We start from the raw sequence: 21,815 nt of genomic DNA, 5'->3' as shown, positions 1-21,815 counted from the left end.
GCAAAGATGGTTCAGTGAACAAACAGCAAACAATATAATACACCACAATAATAGCATGAAGGAAAAAAAAAATATGATCTGTAAAGAACCTTACATTATAGGGTAATTTCTTTTTTAAAAAAAGTATAAAGTATTTGAAAAAGAAACCACTAGCTAAGTCATTTTAAGTAGAATTCTAATTCTGAAAGAAAAATCTCTGTTCTCTGAACATTTCAAAATCAAATATGAAAACCTGACATCCTAAATGCATCACCTGTTCATGTATTAAAAACTCCCTGCTTTAGCAACATTCAAATTTTTATTGTATTAAAAACTACTACTTATCCTTGTTTCGTAGAATAATTTTAGCATAGTAAGAATCAAGTACACAATGACCACTGTGAAGTGTGCCTTAAGAGATCATAAAAGACAGATATGATACAACTGGAAATTTTTTTTTGTTAGTTTTACCTGCTTTCAAGCTATTTTAGGCTTGGCTAAACATAAGCAAAATTCAAAAGGATCACTGAAGAACTTAATTGTATATGTAGAAATATAGCGTAAAAAACAGTTTGCTTTTCCAAAAGAAGTACTTAATTGTGATAAAGTACTTACTCTAAAAGAGGTGGAAGTATTTCACAATTCAAAACAAAATCTCTGCATTCTGCATTGTCACCAGCAATATTTCCAAGTGCCCAAACAGCCTTAGAAAAATAAGAACAAAATATTCTTTTACGACAATATCTTAAATAAGATGCTCTCTCAAGAGTGAAATTTTAGTGTAACATCTTGAAAACAAGATGTTTAAAAAAAAACATGCTAGTAGGACACAAGAAAGAAAAACTTTAAAAGTACCTTTAATAATATTTTTAGTCAAATTGAAGCATAGGGTATTTAAAATTTTTTTCTTACATGCTAGTGAAATGTTTATTCTGGTCAACAAAGAGATAGCTTGTCTACTCTGAATCTACAGGGAGAGGCAAAATACAGTTGACCCTTGAACAATGAGGGGGTGAGGGGCACCAACCCCTGCAGAGTTGAAAATCCATGTATAACTTTATATGGCCCTCCTTATCCAAGGTTCTGCATTTGCAGATTCAACCAACCTCAGATTATGTAGTACTATAGTATGTATTTATTGCAAAAAATCTGTGTGTAAGTGAACCATGAAGTTCAAACCTGTGTTGTTCAAGGGTCAACTATATATATATCTATTTAGTGAATTTTCCAATTACCTATGCTTGAGGTTTACTCCTATGCCAAGGAATACACTCACTGGGAAGGGGCTGACTTGTAAAAGAAAAAAGGAAGGAGAGACAAAGCATAGAAAAGTAAAGTAAAGCTAAGTGGCTTGAACTGATGTTTGAAAATAAGTTTAGAGTTAGTCCACGTTAAATAAGTGGTAGTAAAAGATCAAATTATTCACGTATTAAATTTCAATTAGATGAGAAATTATACAAATGCAAATGATCACCTTATGTTCTCATTTCAAGCTTTTCATATAAGTACAAAGGTAGACATAAGTTACTTTTTCAATTGGGAAAATTTTATTTTTAACATTTAAAATATGAGTCAATATTTTTAACATCTACTCTAAGACCTAAGTTTACTTTCTATTTTTTTAAGATAATTTTTTAAAAGTGATGACATTTTGCACCTTGTGATGTATTCTGTTGGTGGGGCTATCAATTTGTATAACATTTTTGGCAGTCAACTTTGAAATATGTAATAAGAACTTTAAAAATTTTTCTTTGAGTAAAGTCATTTTTCCCTAATGAAATAATCAAGAGGCACATATTTATGTCAAGACATATTAATATTAAGACTGATATATAATGATGTTCATCACAATATTATTAACACTAATAAGCTAGAAATAAATGTGCAACTATTAAGGAACAGATATAATTTATCCGTACCCGAATGGATAATGAGTAATCAGTAAAATTTTCTTGGAAGAATAATTAATGTCATAAGAAAAGGCTCTCAATATTACTGTTAAGTGGGAAAAAATACACATAAAAATAAAAATATAAATGAACAAATGGACTGTTAGGGAGATCTACAGATCAATTTGCATGAAAATGATTCAAAACAAAAATATCAAAACATTTGACTTTCTCCGGATGGTACAAATTACGTGATTAAATTTTCTCTGTTACAACAACTATGAGAATTTATATATAAAGTTTAATCTAAAATGGTTCATTCAAAATAATGTGATACATTAAAAAGAAACAATAAAATAATCTACATACAGGCAAAGAACAAGGAGTCAGACTGGCCCAGGTTTAAAACCTGGTTGAGCCATTTACTCTGACTTTGGGTAAATAACTAACTTTTCTAGGTCTCAGTATGCTCTTTTATAAATGGGAATAGTAATTCCTGATAGCTGAAATCCCACGTATAGAGAACCCAGGATTACGTCTAAAACAGTTCATTCTTCCTTCCAATTTGACACCAAACAGAAATTATTGTAGTCTAACAAATGTAATGCACAGGCAACCTAGTAAAAAAGAATTTCAAATCATAACCACAAATGGCACTTTCAAGAGAAAATTAAAACCTAATAGATATAATAGTTCAAATTAGAAACTTACCTGTTCTTGAACATCCTCATGCTCTGAGTTAAGAAGTTTGATAAAAATTGGAACAGCCCCAGTTTCAATCACTACTTTGGTATGCAGAAAAGTTCCAGATGCTATATTAGTTAATGCCCACGCAGCTTCAAACTAAGGAAAAATAAAAGCAGAATAAACAAAAGCCCGAAAGAAATGTCAGAAAGGGGAAGAAAGAAAGCAGAGAGGGATAAAAGACTTGGTTGAACAAGTCTGAGAGAAAGACTGACCTACGACTAAGATTCAATGTGAAATCAGATTTGATACGTAAAAATGCTTTATTTTTAAAAAAGGACTCTTCCATCTGGAAATAAGAGCTGAGAAAAATATAATAAAAATATACAAAATCATGAGCAATAAACAAACACATTTGAATTTATAATTCATAAAACCCCTAATGTTTACTATTAGGGAGCCAGGTATTCTAAAGCAAACAGTTTAAAAATAAATGAGACACTACTTAATAGAGTCAAAGTATATTTATGGAACTTAGAATCATAAAAGGTACTTTCGTTTCCCCAGGGATCATCTAGTTTTAACCTCCTCGCTTAAGAAATAAGAAAACTAGAAGTCCAAACATTTATGTGACTTGTTCAAGGTCAAAGAATTTCATTATTAGCAGAGCCACAAGCACTTATAAACTTTACAGCAAAGGCAGTTCTAAGAGGGAAGTTTATAGCAATACAATCCTACCTCAAGAAACAAGAAAAATCCCAAATAAACAATCTAACCTTACACCTAAAGAAACTAGAGAAAGAAGAGCAAACAAAACCCAAAGTTAGTAGACAAACTGGGACATTTGTAGAGACATGGATGGACCTAGAGACTGTCATACAGAGTGAATGAGTCAGAAAGAGAAAAACAAATATCGTATATTAACACATATATGTGGACTATAGAAAAATGGTACAAATCAACTGGTTTGCAAGGCAGAAGTAGAGACACAGATGTAGAGAACAAACATATAGACACCAAGTGGGGAAAGCAGGGAGGGTTGGGGGGAATGAATTAAGAGACTGGGATACCAAATTGTACTCTCTAAATATATGCTGTTTATTGTCTGTTAAAAAAAAAAAAACTTGTGGTATTCTTTTAAGTAGCAGAGCCTCTGGAAGTTACTCACATCAATCAGAATTTAGATATAATTATGCATGATGGATTTATAATGAAGCAATTGAGAAAATTCAACCCATGGTTCTCTAACAAACTAGCAAGTTATTGAAAATGACCTGCAAATTAAGGTGTGGCTATAGCTTTAAAAATATCTGGCGTAAACAGACAACTTTTCACATTAAGGTAGGTATCATTATGATTAATAAAAGTATAATCAAAAGCATTACTGAAAGGCATGAAAAGTACAGTTACTATTATGTGTGAGACTAAAAAAGTTTTTTGAGGAATTTATAATGCAGACCATTGTTCTAAGCAATTACAAAGAAATAAACCAAAGGACAATTAAAAGTTCATTCCATAATATTCTCCTAGGTATTCCCAGGAGAAAGCATTAGTGAAGAGTGGTAAATTCAAAAGTCTATAGAACAGATAATTAACATAAAAAGAATGGTATGAGCAAGTGGGAAACTGTGGCAAACTAGAGAGTATGGCTATGATATTTTTAAAAAGAAGGAAAAAAAAAGCCTCAAGTCTACATTTTCATTTGAAATGAAATTTTTAAAAGTCTGATACCTAATTCATATCTTTTAAAACATGAGAAGGCCAAACAAAATTTGTTTGTGGGCCAATCTGGCATGTAGGCCCCCAGTCTGAGGCCTCAATTATGCATTTAGATCAATGTTTTTGTTTTATTTTGTTTTTTTAAGAAAGAAATAGAAAATTTTATCCAAGCCAATCTGAGGGTTATAACCTGGGAGACAGTCTTTCAGAAAGCTTTGCCCATTAGAGGGCAAAGCACAGTTATATCAAAGGGTTACACTATACATCAAATGACACATTGTTGACAGTTTACACAATACAGTAGATCAATGGTTTTGAACTAGCATATTTCATATGAATCTGGATACAAGAGCATACTACTGAATTTCATTAGGTTTCAAGGAGAATGATTAATAAACACCCAAACTCCCAATGTTCTTTTTGAACACTGCATGCTCTCTGCACATGCTATTCTCACAACATGAAATTAATTTTTCTTTTTTCAGCCTGTTAAACTTTCATTCATCCTCAAGACTAGCCATATGACATTACTAAACAGATAACCTGCTATGTTCTCTGTGCTCCCAAAGCACTTTGTATATTATTCTGTTAGCACTAAGTGTACTGTGGTATCATAGATCTGTTTATGTGTTTGTCTTCCCCAACAGAATGAAGAATTTCTGCAGAGAGCGATGATATCTTACTCAGCTCTAACTACAGCGCCTTATACAATGTATTGCTTAAAATAACGCTCAATTTTACTCATTCACATTCACTCATTTCCTCTTTCAATCACTTAGAATTAAAGAGCCAGATAATAAACTAGTTATCAAGAGGCTTAGGTTTTAGTCTGGATTCAGAGCTTACACCTAAGCAAATGGACTAGATCATGATCTCCAGTCCTTACAGCACTATCACCTAAAGACTTTGAACACTAATTGACAATATGCCTATAACATGAATAAAATGGTCTTTTCCTCAGATACCCTTATTGTAAACATCTTCAACAATTTTTCAGCATAAAGCTCGTGATGGGTAATATTCACAAGTGCCACACATTCTTTGTTTATAGCTAGATGTGAGGACCTTTTCCAAATTACTCAGGTAAGTGGAACACTATTCTAAGTTGTAATTTCAACAACTATTACTCAAATACCAGTCCTCCATTACCAACAAGAGCACTGAGAAACTAGGTATAGGCCTTGTGCAATCCCTGACAGACATAATTCCACCCTGTACACTTACTTAAGAATATATATAGCAATGAAAGTCAGGAAGAATGATCTTAAACAATAAAATACTTGCAAACTTCAGTAATTTACTATTAGTAGCCAATTATTTGAAAGACATCTTAAAATTTTCACTATAGTATAGCTGAGAAGCAATGCTCTTTAGGACAAACCTAACTTTGGAAAAATTTTAAGTAGATTATACTGATTTGCTCTTTTTTTCAAAAAAAAAAAAAAGAACTAATCAATCAGATAAAAATGTTTTAAGAGGTATAAGAGTTAATACTAAAAAGTTACAACTCTAGTTAGATAAGAGCCAAAATAAATTTAACCATTAAATTAACATTTTGGTTTATGATTTTCTAAAACAAAAGTTATTAAAGGTTGACAACTACACAGTTTTTCTTAACATTGGGAATGATTTAATATATTTTTTCCCAAAACTGTTTAATAAAATAACAGTTCCTGGAAAAAATTAGCACTGAAACCTTGACCAAGACAAGACAGGTAGCACCACCTTTAATTTTGCCAAGTATTTACTGAATGCTTACATTATGTTCAGTACTGCAGATCTTGCTTTGACTAGAAACATTAATCCTATGTCATTTCTGGAATGAGATTAAGAAAGTGAACTGCAGAACTCACTTGCAATGTACAGTTTTCATTTCTTTCAAGAAACTTCACAAATCTCTGCACAACTCCTGGTTTCTGTATAACTTGATCAATTGGTGGATTAGGTTCTAAAAATTTAAAAAGAATTAAGTATTACATAGACAGAAAAACACAATGATCTGGACCCTGTGTCAATTAACAGTGCACACAAAATTACTCTTTCCTAAGTTTCACTGACCAAGTTTAAAACCCTTAGCTGAATGTAGCTGAAAAAAACAAATGCTCTCACAATTGCAATGGTCACTGAAAAAAAAAAAAAAGAAAAAAAGAAAATTCTTTTTCATTACCATAATAAGAAAATTTAAAAATATTTCCTACACAAATACTGAAAATTCATAAACTGAAGGCTATTTAGGAGGTCACCTTCACAATAATGGAGTATTGCAGTCTAATATGCAAAACACCAATCAAAGGATAATATTCCTTCTAATTCTTCATAACCATACTCCAATTTCCAGGGATGTCTCTTTCACTATCAACCATGAATTGTCTAATGTCTTTCAGCCAGATAGGTTCTATTTTGTCAGGGTATTATTTATTATTTACAAAGATGTTATCGAATGCTTTTTGAGAATCATAAAATCTCTAAAAAATTTTAAAACAAAGACATGCAAATTTTAAAAAAGGATATTTCTGGGACTTCCTGGTGGTCCAGCGGCTAAAACTCCGTGCTTTCAATGCAGGGGGCATGGGTTAGATCTCTGGTTGGGGAACTGAGATCCCACAAGCCGCATGGCAGGGTCGAAAAAAAATATCTCCGAAACAAAGATATTTCAGCTCCCAGTAATGTAAGTACCAAGAATTCTTTCTCCTCCTTTGACTTCAGCAAAAAAGTATACTCTTGTGGTTCTATTTCTAGGGATCCATTCCTAGAAAATCTATTTCTATTTTTCTAATTCAGCTATCACTTATGATTATCATTCATAAATTTAAGCCCCATAAATTCTTCTTTCCTAGATTCTAGACATTTTTAAGTGTCTATGGTTACATTTTTCCCCAGAGCTCCTTTAAAATGTACCATGCAGACCTAGAGTCTGTCATACAGAGTGAAGTAAGCCAGAAAGAGAAAAATAAATATTGTATGGTAACTCATATATATGGAATCTAAAAAAAAAAGGTACTGGTGAATCCAGTGACAAGACAAGAATAAGGATGCAGATGCAGAGAATGGACTGGAGGACACGAGGTTGGCGGGGGTGGGGGGGCGGGGGGGTGAAGGGGAAGCTGGGACGAAGTGAGATAGTAGCACAGACATATATATACTACCAACTGTAAAATAGATAGCCAGTGGGAAGTTGCTGTATAACAAAGGGAGATCAACTCGATGACGGATGATGCCTTAGAGGGCCGGGACGGGGAGGGTGGAGGGAGTCGAGGGAGGGAGGGAATATGGGCATATGTGTATAAATACAGCTGATTGACTTTGGTGTACCTCAAAAACTGGTACAAGAGTGTAAAGCAATTATATTCCAATTTAAAAAAATGTACCATAAACAAAACCAGACTCACAATATCACTATGCTTATTCATTCCCCTTGCCCTGCACCCACCACCCAAATTTTTCCGAGTTATCTGTCCACTTAGTCACACAAGAGAAACCTCATTTCCACTTTTGACTCTTCCTTTTCTTAATTCCTATTTGAGTGTGTTACTGATCATAAATAATCCATATATTGATGTTAACCTATTGTGTTTAATCAACAGAGTAATAATATATGAATAACCATAAAAGATCTAGAAATCCTGTTTGTTTGATATAGAAAAAACTTATTAAGTTTTAAGTCAGTTCACATCTTAGAAATCATGTTCTCAACTGTTAAGAAAAGTTTATTTAGCAGTGGACTTCTAGACAATTCTCTGGCGGTCCAGTGATCAGGACTCCGTGTCTGCACTGAGGGGACATGGGTTCCATCCCTAGTTGGGGAGTTAAAGATCCCATAAGTTGCACAGTATGGCCAAAAAAAAAAAAGGAATAGACTTCTTTCTTCTTTTTTCTACAAATTTGCTATCTTTCTAACTTGCTCAAAAATTGGGAGATTTCTGAAAAGTTAGTGAAGTTATACCTATAAAGTTTTGTTTGGGTGTTCTAAATGAAATGTCTGGATTCTTCAAAATGTAAATTCCAGACCACAGCTTAAACTGTTTTTATAGTTATAAAACATCAACAAGATAAAACAATACATACTACTAATGTTTTTAGTCCCATCTTAAAAAATTCAAAACAAAGTTAACAGGTTCTAGTTACTATCTTTACATACCAGTTTTTCTTTTTTTCCAAAAGAAAATTCTATATCTACTTTCCCCTTATTTTTTTAAGGGACAAAATTTTGTCTTGCTCTTTTTGAGCAGAGGAGAAAGAGGAGGTTGAGAAAAGAAAGAAAACAATAGAAAAGGTTTCCTAGTTACAGGGTGGGGAGAAGTGGGTATTGAAACTGTCAGCTATACCTGAATATGTAGATAAATAAATATAGATATAGATACAATACATATACAGATTTAAGAACCCAAATACGGTCTCTTCCTAGGGAATTACTTCAGTTACTTTCGTCTAAAAGAAAGCAATTAAAGTGTGCTTGAATCATCAGGTAATCTAACAGGTATCATGAACTTTTAACTTTTACATTGATATTATATTGACAGAATAATAGCCTATCTTATAAAGGTGACGAACTATTACAGGGGAAGACAGTCAATATGGCAATGTAAACGTAAGTACAATAGAGGAATAGCTGCTTGAGCACTGAACACTAAGCAAGAGTCATCCACAACAAAAAAGCTTGGAGAAACAAAACTGGTATTGAAGAAAAAAACAATTTGTGATTTACATCTGTAAGAGTGGCCGTGATAGGAAAGTAAATGAGATTCCAGCAAAAGGTCACTATCATGACTTCAATCAGAGAAATTCTATTTCTAGCTCCAGTTCTAGTTCTAGCTCCTTTCCCACATTTCCCACAGTGATGGGTCAAGGAAAATTACAGTAAAATTAATATTCTTCTAGACCTAAAATATCTGGTGGGAACTCACATCAATCAGTAAAAGAAAGTATCTAAAATTCTTGTTATATGCCCAACCTGGGCAAGCATAATCGCACTATAAGAAACAGAAAAATCACTGACTCTACGAAAAAGATACTATATTTTAAAAGACACAGAATACCCTGAGGATTTAAGGTATATGAAGATAAAGTCTTATAACGAAAGAATTCAATAACAGCGAAGTTGTGGTATAAAAACTGGTAGCAAACTCTAATATTCCTAAATAGAATTAAATCTAAATTAATTCCGTTCACTGGTTATAACATAATGTATATGGCAAAAGAAATCTTGAAAGAGAATATGATAATATAAAAATTATTAATGTATTATTATTAATACATTTAAGTCATTTTTAAAAATTAATGTTTTAATTTAAAAATATCAATCCAACTAAAAAAAAATTCCAAATTAAAAAAACAAAAACTGGAGCATGATGAGGAAGAGGAAGCTATTCTTGATTGTATAGGGTTTCCTAACATTGCTAAGCTACTTTAGCTTGGAAGATAGGGATGGAAAAGTTACATGTACTTATGAAAGAGAACTACAGCAGGAAAGCAAAGGTAGAAGCCTTGTAATCTATGCTAACCTGAACACAAGATTTCTTTTATTCCTCATACTTTACTAAATTTTGTCCCTCTTAGGAAGATAAGGCAACTAGCCAAGGGCAAATTTAAAATCTTATCAATTCATGTACACAGCTCAATATAATTAAAAGTACTATTCTATAAATTCCATGTATGAAAGACAAGATACACTAAGGGTTAAATTTTTATTTAATAAGGCATTTTTATAAACTCAATATAAAATTGGACAAAACATAAATAGGCAAGTTATAAATTATAAAGGTCAATAATTAAAAATATTCAACTTAGGTGCTCAAAAATTGCCACACAGTAAGCTACTATAGCATTTTTTTCTTTTTTAAAGATAATTGTGTTGGTAAGAATATAGTGAAATGAATATCTGCACAAATAAAGATGGGACTATAAATTAAGACTCTTTATTCCCTTAGACCCACGATTTTACTTTTATAAATTCATACTAAGGAAATTTTAGGTTGTACAAGGATTTCTGTAGCTTTGCTTATGATAATCAAAATATTGGAGAATCACTTTGCTATACACTTAAAACTAACATGATATTGTAAATCGACTACACCCCAATATAAAATACAAATTAAATTTTAAAAAATTTGGAAAAAAAGAAATATCTGATGGATTAAATTATTTTACAGTCTTGCTCTGATTTTATGCTGCCATTAAAAAAAATCTGAAAAATATTTCTACAAGAATTTAAAAATATGTATCTCTAACTTTCTTTCTTGGCAATGGGACTAATTTGGGATTATATTTGCTTCTTTAAATTCTTTTATATTTGCAGATATTCTACAATCAACATGTGTTACTTTGATAATATAATGTTTAAAAAATAGACATTTAAAAATACATTATTGAGAAAAATTGACCTACTGGCAAAGAAAGTGCCTTAAAATAAAAAATATCTAATATATAAAACTGTACTACAAATTCTTGTAACATCAAATCAGCATACTGAAAATAATTCTTGCCTTTAGAAAGCAGCTTTCTAAATTTCTGTGTTGCTGTTAGCTGTTGATCAGCATTATTAGAAAAAATCATCTGAACCATATCTGTCGTAATAACTTCTTCCTAAGACACAGAAAATATAATTGTTATTTAAAGACTTTACATCAGTAATTTTGCTGTATCATCTCTGAAATATTGTTGAAATAAAATTTTAAATACATTTTTGTAATATCTACCTCTGGAATGGGTACAGTGGAACTGATATCTGGATCCTGGATTGGATTTTCTAACATAGATTCATCATTTCTGGGCAAAGAGACATTTCTGCGTTTGAATAACTGTAGTAAAGAGAAATAAGTTAATATATTGAGCTTGCCATAAAACACTGAATTCCCACAGAATTATATCTTTCTTTTAAGTGAACAAAACAACAATTTTATCATTTAAAATTGTGAATATTTTAATATTTCTTAATCATCATACCATGAACACCTAAATTATTTATGAGAAGTTAACCTTTTGGGGCTTGATTAGCTCTTGTCCCGTAGACTGCTTTGGGACATTCTTATTCTCAGGTCTTTTACCAGTGTCCAGTACCATAAGCAGAGTACACATTTATATTTTACAGCACTTGGAAAAGCACATATGCCTACAGTGAATTATGAGCTGTCTAAGAAGAAAATCTTAGTTAAAAAGCAAATCTGTTACATGAGTGAGATAATGTGGTATATTAACAGAGTTAGTATACCAGATTAACAAGGAATAGAAAACGACTCTCAGGAAAGATGACCCTATGCTTACTAACTCAGGAGTGAATATAAAGAAAAAAAAAATGAGAGAAGGAAAGAGACATGGTCAGGTCACTGAGCGAGATTTACAGGCATATCTTGGAAATCAAAATTGATATAAAAAATCTGGTATCATATTCTTTTTGATAGCTAAATGAATTCTGCTGTTCGTCAGTCTGTACACAGTTCTCTTTCTATTCATTCATTCAAGAGATTTTTTTTTGAGTACCTACTATAATATAGTAGAGACTACATTGGATACTATGAATGGGGGATGACAATCATTTCTAAAACAGGCCTTTTTCTACCTTCTTCACTGCTGGTCCTTTTTACACATTAGTTTTAATTCATGTATGTGAGGACCATACCCTCCTAATTATTTATGACTACTTCTAAATTTAAATGAATTTTTCTACTCCTATGTCACACATATAAAGCCCAAACAGAGAAGACTAAGAGATCTGCCTGATGAGACTACAGGAGGAATACTATGAGTAGCAGAGGAAAATGACTAATTAATTTAGGGGCAAGAGCTATGAACATCAAAAAGCAAAAAATGAATACAATTAATGTTTATTTAGGGGGCAAATTTTACAATGACAAGTGGAAGTGATCTAAACAGGCTCAAGAGGAAAAATTTCTTAGCACTGGGGTAGAAATACTAACATAAAAGGTTTATCAATGAAACAGAAAAGCCATTCTTATGAGTGATTAAAAACAGTACAGGATTCTGATTCATGAATCTGATAATATTATTACTAGAATCTAATAAATTAAAAATATATTTATCTATATTCAATTTCTTAAAACTTTTTTCATTTAAAATTAACTAAAAATTAGCAATAATAATACAACTTCTAAACTCTTTACATAATATTTTTATGTTAAACAGAATTAAATATTTTAAAACACCTACCTGTTCTTCCCTTTTCTGTTTTCGAAGCTGTATTCCTTCTTCTTCTCTTCGTCTACGCATCTCTTGGGGATTTAGGGCTTTATTCTTATAACTTTTCATTCTATAGTTATCTTTCCCTGGACTAGCCATGGCATCTTAAGATTAGGAGAGAAGAAAATAGATACTGATAACTCTCAAAACAACAGGAGATGTTTACTCTAGGTCAACTAAATTCAGGTTCATGGATTAAACAAAACCAACAAAACCCACTGAAAATTATGTACAAAGAATACATTCCCTCACCCCCAAATCAAAACTGGAGCAAAATGACCAAATATTTTAGTACCTGACTATCAAACAAATAATAGATTTTGGTCTAAACACAAAGTCATCACCCTAATTTCACTGATTCTGAGATGCACTCCCCCATCCCTGGTATTTTAACCTTTCTGTAAGTGAGAGGCATCTTAAAATTACTGTCAGGCAGGAAATAATCATGAAATAATAGGGTAAAAAACTTCTAAATTACAGCTTCTGGAAAGATCACAAAATAACCAGCAAAGAACTGTCTTATTTTCAATAAAATATAGTATCAAGCTTCAGTAAGCACATCCAACATATTTATTGGGGTCTGGCTTCTTTCAATTACTTAAGGCACTGCCTAAAGAACTAAAGCCACACATGACTTATGACTGCAAGACCAATTGGCAGTACTAGAGTATAATCAGTTCTTTCAAAATACTGAATACTTCTACAGTTTATTTTTAAGTAGTTTTATTATAAATCCTTTTTAAAAATTAACATTTATAGGCAGAAGCAGGTTGGAAGCTGGGGGTCGGGCCTGGCCGTCGTTGTCTGTCGCTGTGGCCCCGCTTCCGGGCTAGGCCGTCCCTGCCTGGCCCCGCCCCGCCTCCCTTCGGACCCCTGGGTCCCAGGCCAGGCTCCCCGCCCGATTCGCGCCCCGCCCGCCGCAGCCCGCTGCCGTCCCGGTCCGCACTGCGGCCCCGCCGCCGCCGCCACCATGTCCCTGCACGGCAAACGGAAGGAGATCTACAAGTATGAAGCGCCCTGGACTGTCTACGCCATGAACTGGAGCATGCGGCCCGACAAGCGCTTCCGCCTGGCGCTGGGCAGCTTCGTGGAGAAGTACAACAACAAGATCACAGATACTGGTGCCGTAGTGAATAGCTGCCTCTATTTGTAATGGAAGGAAATGCTGAATTTCAGCTGGAAGGTTGTGAAAATATAAATGTGATTTTTCCAACTCAAGTTCATGGACCTCAAGTCTTTTCTTTTTAGGTGCATTTGTTTCACATGTTGGAGTAAAACATTGTGAAGCAATAGTTGCAGAAAGGCAGTGGAGATGGGAGATAGAAGACGTTCGGCAGGAGTACAGGGAAGACTGTGGAGGAAAGAAAAGGCAGAGGGGAAACCTAAATGTTGACAACAGGATGATTAAAGTCATACTTTTTCCCTTGTGCTCCCACAATAAGTGAGGAAGGATGGCAGTATAATGAAGATCATGTGAGTATAGGAGGATGCTGAGAAAGAATGTCTGTGGCTGAAGATTCAAACTCAGAAGAGCACAGTTCTCCAGAATAGGACTTTGATGGGCAAAATCAACAATCCTTTGTTTGGCACAGTGAGAAGAGGGTACACAGCTGGCAGCAGCAGTTTCTCCAGCCCCCACTGGACACGTTGGATAAGAGGAGCACTAGATGAGGCAGGTTGGAAAAGACTGAACTGTGAGCACCTTGACAGCTCCTCATCTCTGTTGGCTGGGAAGATGCAAAAGCTTCATGTGTTTATGCAGACTTGGAACATGGCCCTGGCCTCTCTCCCATAGGAACTTCCTTCAGATCATCTAGAAAGAACTTGCCTCATTCAAAAGGAATCAGCACAGTAGCAATAGAGAGATGCTATAAGAAAGGAGGTGGGGAGATGGGAAGCAAATGGAAGGTAAAGTACCTACACTAAAAAAACGTTTTCACCTTAGTTGAAAATTAATGGCCAGTCCTGCCACCATGAATTCAAAGAACCTAAGAAAACAAAGAACTCCAGGCAGAGATACAGGAGATCAGGCAAAATAAAGCATGGTGACAGGAGAAAATGGGACCACCAGCAGGCAGAGCCCAGGGAAATAGTGGAAAAGAAAACAAAGGTTATCACAGAACTAAAAGCCACAATGGTAAGAGAATAAAAATGAATACAAACTGCTGAAAACAGTGAAAGATAGGGAAGACAGGTTGAGAAAATGAAGTGGAAATGAACAATTAGAAAGAATATAATAGATGCAGAAAAATAAAGAATATCTAACTTAGGTATAATTGGTGTCTCTGAAGCAGACCAAAGAAATGAAACACAAAAACTGAAATATGTTGTTAAAGAAGACTATAGAATAAAGGTTTGAAGTAATCAGTTCAAACTGTATCTCAAGAAAAATGGACACAGAACAATTGGCACTGAAAACTTTCCTAGGAAAGTGTCTACATTTTAAGGGCAAAGAAAGAATCTTTGGGATATCCAGGCAGAAAGATCACATCCTTTTGAAGAGGGGAAGGAAAAATGAGGCTAGCCACAGTTGATGACAGAAGGCATGGACCAGTGTCTACAAGCCTGCAACTATTATAGATTGTGCTACCGTAAATACCTGAGAATGTACTTAAGAGTATATAAGATTTATATGAGGAAAAGAATGCACTTTTTAAAAAGATAATTTACAAAAATTGACCATGTATTAAGAAAAAAAATTTTTTTAAATTGAGGGAAATCAGCTGATTGATAAAAATGATACATATCAAAACTTACAGGAAGATGAGGAAGCTGAAGCCCAGATATGCTAAGTAGCTCCCCAGAGTGATGTAGGAGGTAAATGCAGGGCCAGACTCGGAATTCTGTGTATCTCTAGAGTCTTAAAAATAAATGTATACCAATGTCCAATAAAAGGGGGGGGGGGGAATGTTTTGAAAACAGAGGAACATTTGCCCTACCACATCAGAGTAATAAACATACTGAAATTGGTACATAGCCAATAACACATATAGTTGGTACAGCCACACAGAATGTTCCCAAGCAGATCTAGGTTTATAGAAATGTAGTTAGTGATAAGATACAACTTTAACTTACTGGGGAAAAAATAAATTGTACGGCATAATTACCTGGCAGAAAAATTTAGAGCCCCCTAATTCACATCATATATGAAAATCAATTCCAGATCAAATATTTAAATGTAAAGTCCCACAAAGATAGTAGAAGAAAATTGACCAAGAAATTTGTACTGGGGCGGTGGAGGGTGAACAGAGGAGAAGGTGATCTTTAAGCCAATCATTAAATCCAGAGTCAACTAAGGAAAAGACTAACAGGCTATAGTGCAGTTGACCCTTGAACAGTGCAGGTTTGAATTGCACAGGTCCACTTTTTTATAAGTGGATATTTTTCAGTGGTAAGTACTACACAGGGTCCATGGTTGGTTGAATCCAAGGATGCAGAGTACTCAGATGCTAAATTATACTCACATAATTTGAAGGTCAAATGTACATACAAATAAAACATTTCTATGTGAAAAGATATGCTGTGGACAAAGTCAGAAGACAGATGGTAGGCCAAGGAAAAATATTTTCAAAACATAACAGCCAGTAGGAGCTAATTTACTTAGTGTGATAGAAAAGTGAACAAAGAGTATAAATAGCCAGTTTGTAGGGGAGAGAAAATGCAAGTGATCAATAAACAGGAAAAGCTACTCAACCTCAGGTAGTTAAGGCAAATGGGAATTGACTCTGTGATGTTACTTTTCCCTTTCAAATTTATAAAAATTAAGTTACTGCTTCTAAAAAAAAAAAAAAAAAAAATTAACATTTATATAAACATTTTATAAGTATATTTAAAATACTTATTTTATATAAATATAAAATTTTATATTTGAAATATAACAGTTTTACTTTTAGAAAAAGAATTATGAGCACTTCTTAGTATTATATTGATATTTTGGCATTATTGGAAACAAATACATAATTACCGATACTATAACCTACCCTGCATTTACACATAAAAGAAAAATCTCTCTAAAGCAGCGTTTCAACTTGAATTTAATATGAGATAATTAATGCCTATCTAGAATGTTATTCTGATAAATTCTGATGACATACCCATGTCTAACCAGAGAGAATGTTGTAATCAATTAGCACTTATGAAGTAAACAGAAGAGAAGGAGAGGTGGGCATTTATCTGCCATCCTTTGTGTAGAAGAGATAGATTAATGAACTGGCAGGGACTTCCTAGGTGGCACAGTGGTTAAGAATCTGCCTACCAACGCAGGGCACACGGGTTTGATCCCTGCTCCAGGAAGATCCTACATGCTGTGGAGCAACTAAGCCCATGTGCCAAAACTATTGAGCCTGTGCTCTAGAGCCTGTGAGCCACAACTATTGAGCCCATGTGCGGCAACTACCGAAGCCTGTGCACCTAGAGCCCATGCTCCACAACAAGAGAAGCCAGCACAATGAGGAGCCTGCACACCACAATGAAGAGTAGCCCCCACCTGCCGCAACTAGAGAAAGCCTGTGTGCAGCAACGAAGACCCAACACAGCCAATAGATAAATAAACAGGCAAATTACAAGAGTGAGTCAAAAATTATCCGCACTCTGGTTATATTAAAACTTTTATAAATTCTACAGCCAGAGTACAGGTAATTTTTGACTAACCTGCATGTATTTTAAGCAGTAAAGTATACTAAAACATAAGCATTAAATCCTGCAAGAGCAGACACAGAAACTAACTGTGCTTAGGGAGTTCTGAAAGTCTTCCCAGGTATCCTATCTTAAAGGATGAGGAAGAATTTGCAAGGGAAGGGGATGAAAGGGGAAAAGGAAGTGAATAAGGGTTTCAGACAGAGGGGAATATATGCAAAGACAGAATTCGTGAAGGTGCCTGGCATATACATGGAACAGTAAGAAATTAAGTGTACCTAAACAAGAGGATGCATGGGAGAAGGGGCAGGAGACAAAGTTAGAAAGGTAGGTAAGAAAACATGGTTCCTGCAATCTGGTTGAGAAATCTGGACTTGATCCTAAGGAACAGAATTAAAGAAATTAAAGGGAAGGTTCTTTCCAATTTTGATGATAAAGACCTAAACTAAATTAGTAGCTGCACTGAAAACTATAGAAGACAGAAACTGATTCAATAAGAATTAGAGGCCAAATGAAGGTAAGGAATATGTGCTAAGGAAGAAAAAGGAGTTGAGGATGACTCCATGGTTTTTAGTATGAACTATTTCAGTATAATGACAAAATAACCCAAGACAGGGAATACGCAGAGGATCAGAGCGGTGGTTTTGTTTTCTTGCCTCCTTGTTTTTGAGATGAGAATAATGAATTCAATTGTTTTGTTTTTCATTTACATACAGCAGAAATCACTCTTTCAGTATACAGTTCTATAAACTTGACAAAATGCACAGGCACGTAACCAATACAATCAAGATACAGAACAGCTTCATAACTTTCCCCAAAACTTCCTTGTGCTGCTCCTATTAGTCCTTCACCCACTCTTAAAACCTGGAAATCACTGATTTGTTTTCTATTTCCATAGTTCTACCTTTTCCAGAATTTCACATAAATGAAATAATAACAGTATGTAGTCTTAATGGGCTTCTTTCATTTAGCATAGTGCATCTGTAAGTCATCCATATGGTTGGCATGTATCAATAGTTTATTCCTTCTCATTGCTGAGTAATATTCTATTGTATAGATATACCACAGTTTATCCATTCATTAACTGAAGGATATTTAGGTTGTTTCTAGTTTAGGGCAGTTACAAACAAATCTGTTATAAACATTCATGTACAGGTTGTGTAAATATAAGTTTTCATCTTTCTTGGGTAAATATGTAGGAGTAGTACTGATGGATAACAGGACAAGTGTATGCTTCGCATTTTATAAGAAACTGTCAAACTGCAAAGTAACTATATTATTTTGCATTCCCCTTAGCAACGTTCCTGTTGCTCTGTATCCTGGATACAGAGAATTTTGTTATTGTTTATTGTAGCCATTCTAATGATGTACAGTGACAATTTTAAATGTGTTAAATTTATAGTACATAGGGCACAAACAGCCTAAGGTGTTGATTTATACACGGTTAAAAATATGAGTTAAAACTCAGGAAAAGAGTACTGAATGATCATCCAAGAGCACTAGAGCTACTAAAAAAAAGAAAAAGACGCTCAAAGGAAAAATCCTAAGGATGTTCACATTTCAGTGGAAAATGGAAAGAGCAAAGGAAACCAAAAACAAATAGGAGGATCAGAAGAAAATAAAAGTCATGGAAAAGCAGGGGATTTAAAAGATAAAGGAATATTTCAGTTGTAGCAGCACTAAAAACAGGTCACTCAATTTATTCATTCACTGATTTATCCAGCAAATGTAAGTACCTACAATAAGTCAAGTGGCATAGGAAGGAAGCAAGAGATTTGATAATTAGGTCACTGGTAAAGATAGTGAGAGAAATTTCATTAGTGAAGGAGCCAAAGGTAGAATGGAATGGGCTGAGGACCTCACAATGATTTAAAAAGTACTTTGTGCCTCTGAACTTAACACATGTATGGTTTAGCAATTAAAATACATTTATAATCAACCAATATCCCTCTGTAAAATGTGTAATAAATTGATTTTAGCAATACTGTGTGCACCTACAAATATCTATCCCTAGAAACAGCTCAATCTAACTTTCTTAATAATAACAAATGTTTAGCATTATTCTCTATTTCATATATAAAAATTCTGTTGTGTTAATAAGAACTTAGGCGTTTGGAAAGGAAAAACACACATCAGAGTTCATTACAGAGCAAACTGGGCTTCAACATTAAAGTTGTTGAATTATGCTCAACAATATAAAATATCTTAGCAAAATGAATGTTCCCAGCAATAAACCTCTTTAAAATATTTACCGCATATACATTAGGCATTTTCTAGGCCACTGCGCTCTAAACTTTTTCATCACATATCCTTATGTACACAAAATACATTTGGGAATTCATCCTCAATGTGTTTATTTAATACATGTATTACTAGCTTAATAAACTATTCCGTTATAAATTCAGATAGAAATGTAAAAAAAAATAACAATAGCTGTAAAAGGTAAACAACCAGAAGTTCTAGTATTTTCTCCCCATATCTGATTGAATCATCTTGTGCCTCCCAACACACACAGCAGACACTACTCTTAAGACCATCAATCTAGGCAATGACATTAAAACCTTTCAATATAAATGTTAACCAAATAAAATCTAGCCCCAACAACTCACATCTCATCTGTTCCTTTTTCTTTTATAGTACGAACTTCTTGTCTCTTATTTAACATGCGCATCCTCACTGCAGTTGCTTTAAAGGGGATGTAAAGTTCAAGGAAAATGATCTTTAAAAGTGCCTCACCCAAGGGAATTGTTTCTTTCTCTGGAATACGGCTTAAAAGACTGTACTTCAAAGGCTGCGGTCTCATACAAGTTATTTTAAATATAAGAAATGCTATTCAAACACTTAAGAGTTGCCTGAGTTTTTTCAGTCATAAGCTTGTTTTTTACTCTGCTCTTTGAAAAACTGTGCTGAGGTTGGGCAAATAACTGGAATCTGAACTTTTTCTAATGCATATTAACGGAATTTCTTGTCTCCATAAAGCCTCCATTTCCATGGGCTTGGGTGCCTGTTAGCACAAAGGGGAAAAGTGCACCAACCAGAGCCCCTGCAAGCAGTACTTGACGATCTAAAGCACAGAGCTGTTTCTTGTTTACCAAGAGAGAAAGTCACTCTTCCACAAAATATAAATCATTGAATGTTGTAATTAAGAGACATCAAAACAGAAGGTTTTTTTGAATGTGTTCAAAAAGCCGAAAAGTAAATGCCAATGTCATATTCTTTTGAAGTATCACTATCCTATTTCACAACTTTCAACTCCTTTCATCTCTTACGCATTATCGAGGAGACATTATTAAATTCTCATCTTGGAAGTGAGCTGGCCGACTATCAAAGAGAAGCATCTAACCCACGCTTGCCCGCGTCAGGACTGAGCCTTTCCAGGCACCCGCATCCAGGTGGAAGGCAGCTGGTGGAGGTAGAGGATGTGACATGTAGGCCCCTGGGACCGAACCTTCCTTGTGGACCCAGTGGAACTTCAAATAAGCACAGCTGCGGGACAGACTGCCGAGCCCCAGAAGTGACAAGCAACCTTAGACCTGACCAGGTACCAAAAAAATGAACTACCGAGAAACGGTGGAGAAGAGCGGCGAGAGGATGAGATCCTCTGCCCGAAGCTCCTTCAGAGGACCAGCCTGGCTCTCGGAGAGGCTCAGGCCCCTCGAGAGGCCCCGCGCCTTCTCTTCCTCAAGGGAAAGGACCGGCTGCCACGCCCCCGCCACCACTGTCTCACTCTGGGGAAGCGGAGAAAACCTCGGCACGGCCTAGTCCTGAACCCTAGTAGCTCCCAAAGGGACCAAACCCGAGGCTCATTCAGCCGGGCCTGTGTCACTCCCACTTACCCATTTATGTGGCACTATCCGGCGCTCTGACCTCCCAGTCCTCGGCTGCGCCGTCTGCTACGGTTAACAGTGGGGTCACCACTCCGCCCCTAGCGATGAGTATAGAGACCAGGCTCACAACTCAAGATGGCGACCTCCTGCGCCCCTTACCCGAGACCCCAAGGCTCGGCTCCCAGAAGCCCTTGCACGCGGCGGCGGCGGCGGCTGCCGCGGCGGAGGCTGCAGCACTGCCCAGCAGAGGGGCGGAGAGCGGCAGCGGGCGCTCCAGCTCCACCCACCCAGGGAGGAGCCGGCGCCTGCCTGGACTGCGGGATTTTAATCTGGCGCGGTTGCTGTGGCAGGAGAGTGTCCTACTGCCCTAGTCCTCCGTGCCCGCTCTCAGTCTCTCATTCACTCATTCGTTCGTTTGCTCATCCATCCATCCATCCATTTGCTCATTTTGCAACGTGATATTGATGGAGAGCCTAATCTGTGCCAGGCAGTGTTTGATACTTGGAGGTACAACAGTGTAGACAACGGATAAAAATCCTAACCTAAGGAGCTTTATTTATTTCCTTCAGTTTCATTCACTTCTTCCGATATGCTCTGCTCACTTGTTTCAAGCTTTTCAGTTAGCTATTTATTTAAATTTGTGGATTCTGTAACATCTGTGGATTTTTGACCAAAAAAAATTAGTCACTGATATATGAAATAAATAACTCCTGATAAAGTAAATTATTGTAACACACATATAGCCTTGTAATCCACCCTGGGCTTGAGCAAGCAGTATTGAAAACAGACTGTTTTCTACATGTAGTGCTAGGCATAGAATGCGCAAGATAAATAACACATGATTCATTCTCCGAAGAAGCTCCTGTTTTCCATGTCTTGTTCCTTTTGT

The 21,815-nt window shown here is 35.3% G+C and overlaps 1 protein-coding gene across 1 annotated transcript in view; it reads right to left on the bottom strand.

The window, feature by feature from the left end:
* KPNA5 (karyopherin subunit alpha 5) overlaps positions 1–21,145 on the bottom strand; it is a 45,410-nt gene extending 24,265 nt beyond the window's left edge. The window contains exons 1-7 of the mRNA XM_057739536.1: positions 20,936–21,145; positions 12,435–12,568; positions 10,967–11,068; positions 10,754–10,853; positions 6,125–6,219; positions 2,580–2,711; positions 595–683 (exon numbers count right to left, since the gene is read on the bottom strand). Of these exons, the coding sequence (XP_057595519.1) occupies positions 595–683; positions 2,580–2,711; positions 6,125–6,219; positions 10,754–10,853; positions 10,967–11,068; positions 12,435–12,568; positions 20,936–20,939 (656 nt within the window). The 5' untranslated portion in view covers positions 20,940–21,145. The remainder of the gene's footprint in view (positions 1–594; positions 684–2,579; positions 2,712–6,124; positions 6,220–10,753; positions 10,854–10,966; positions 11,069–12,434; positions 12,569–20,935) is intronic.
* Positions 21,146–21,815: the final 670 nt, after the last annotated feature.

Source organism: Hippopotamus amphibius, chromosome 6 (genome assembly GCF_030028045.1).
Source record: "Hippopotamus amphibius kiboko isolate mHipAmp2 chromosome 6, mHipAmp2.hap2, whole genome shotgun sequence".
Lineage (NCBI taxonomy): Eukaryota > Metazoa > Chordata > Mammalia > Artiodactyla > Hippopotamidae > Hippopotamus > Hippopotamus amphibius.
This window is presented reverse-complemented; position numbering and strand designations above follow the sequence as displayed.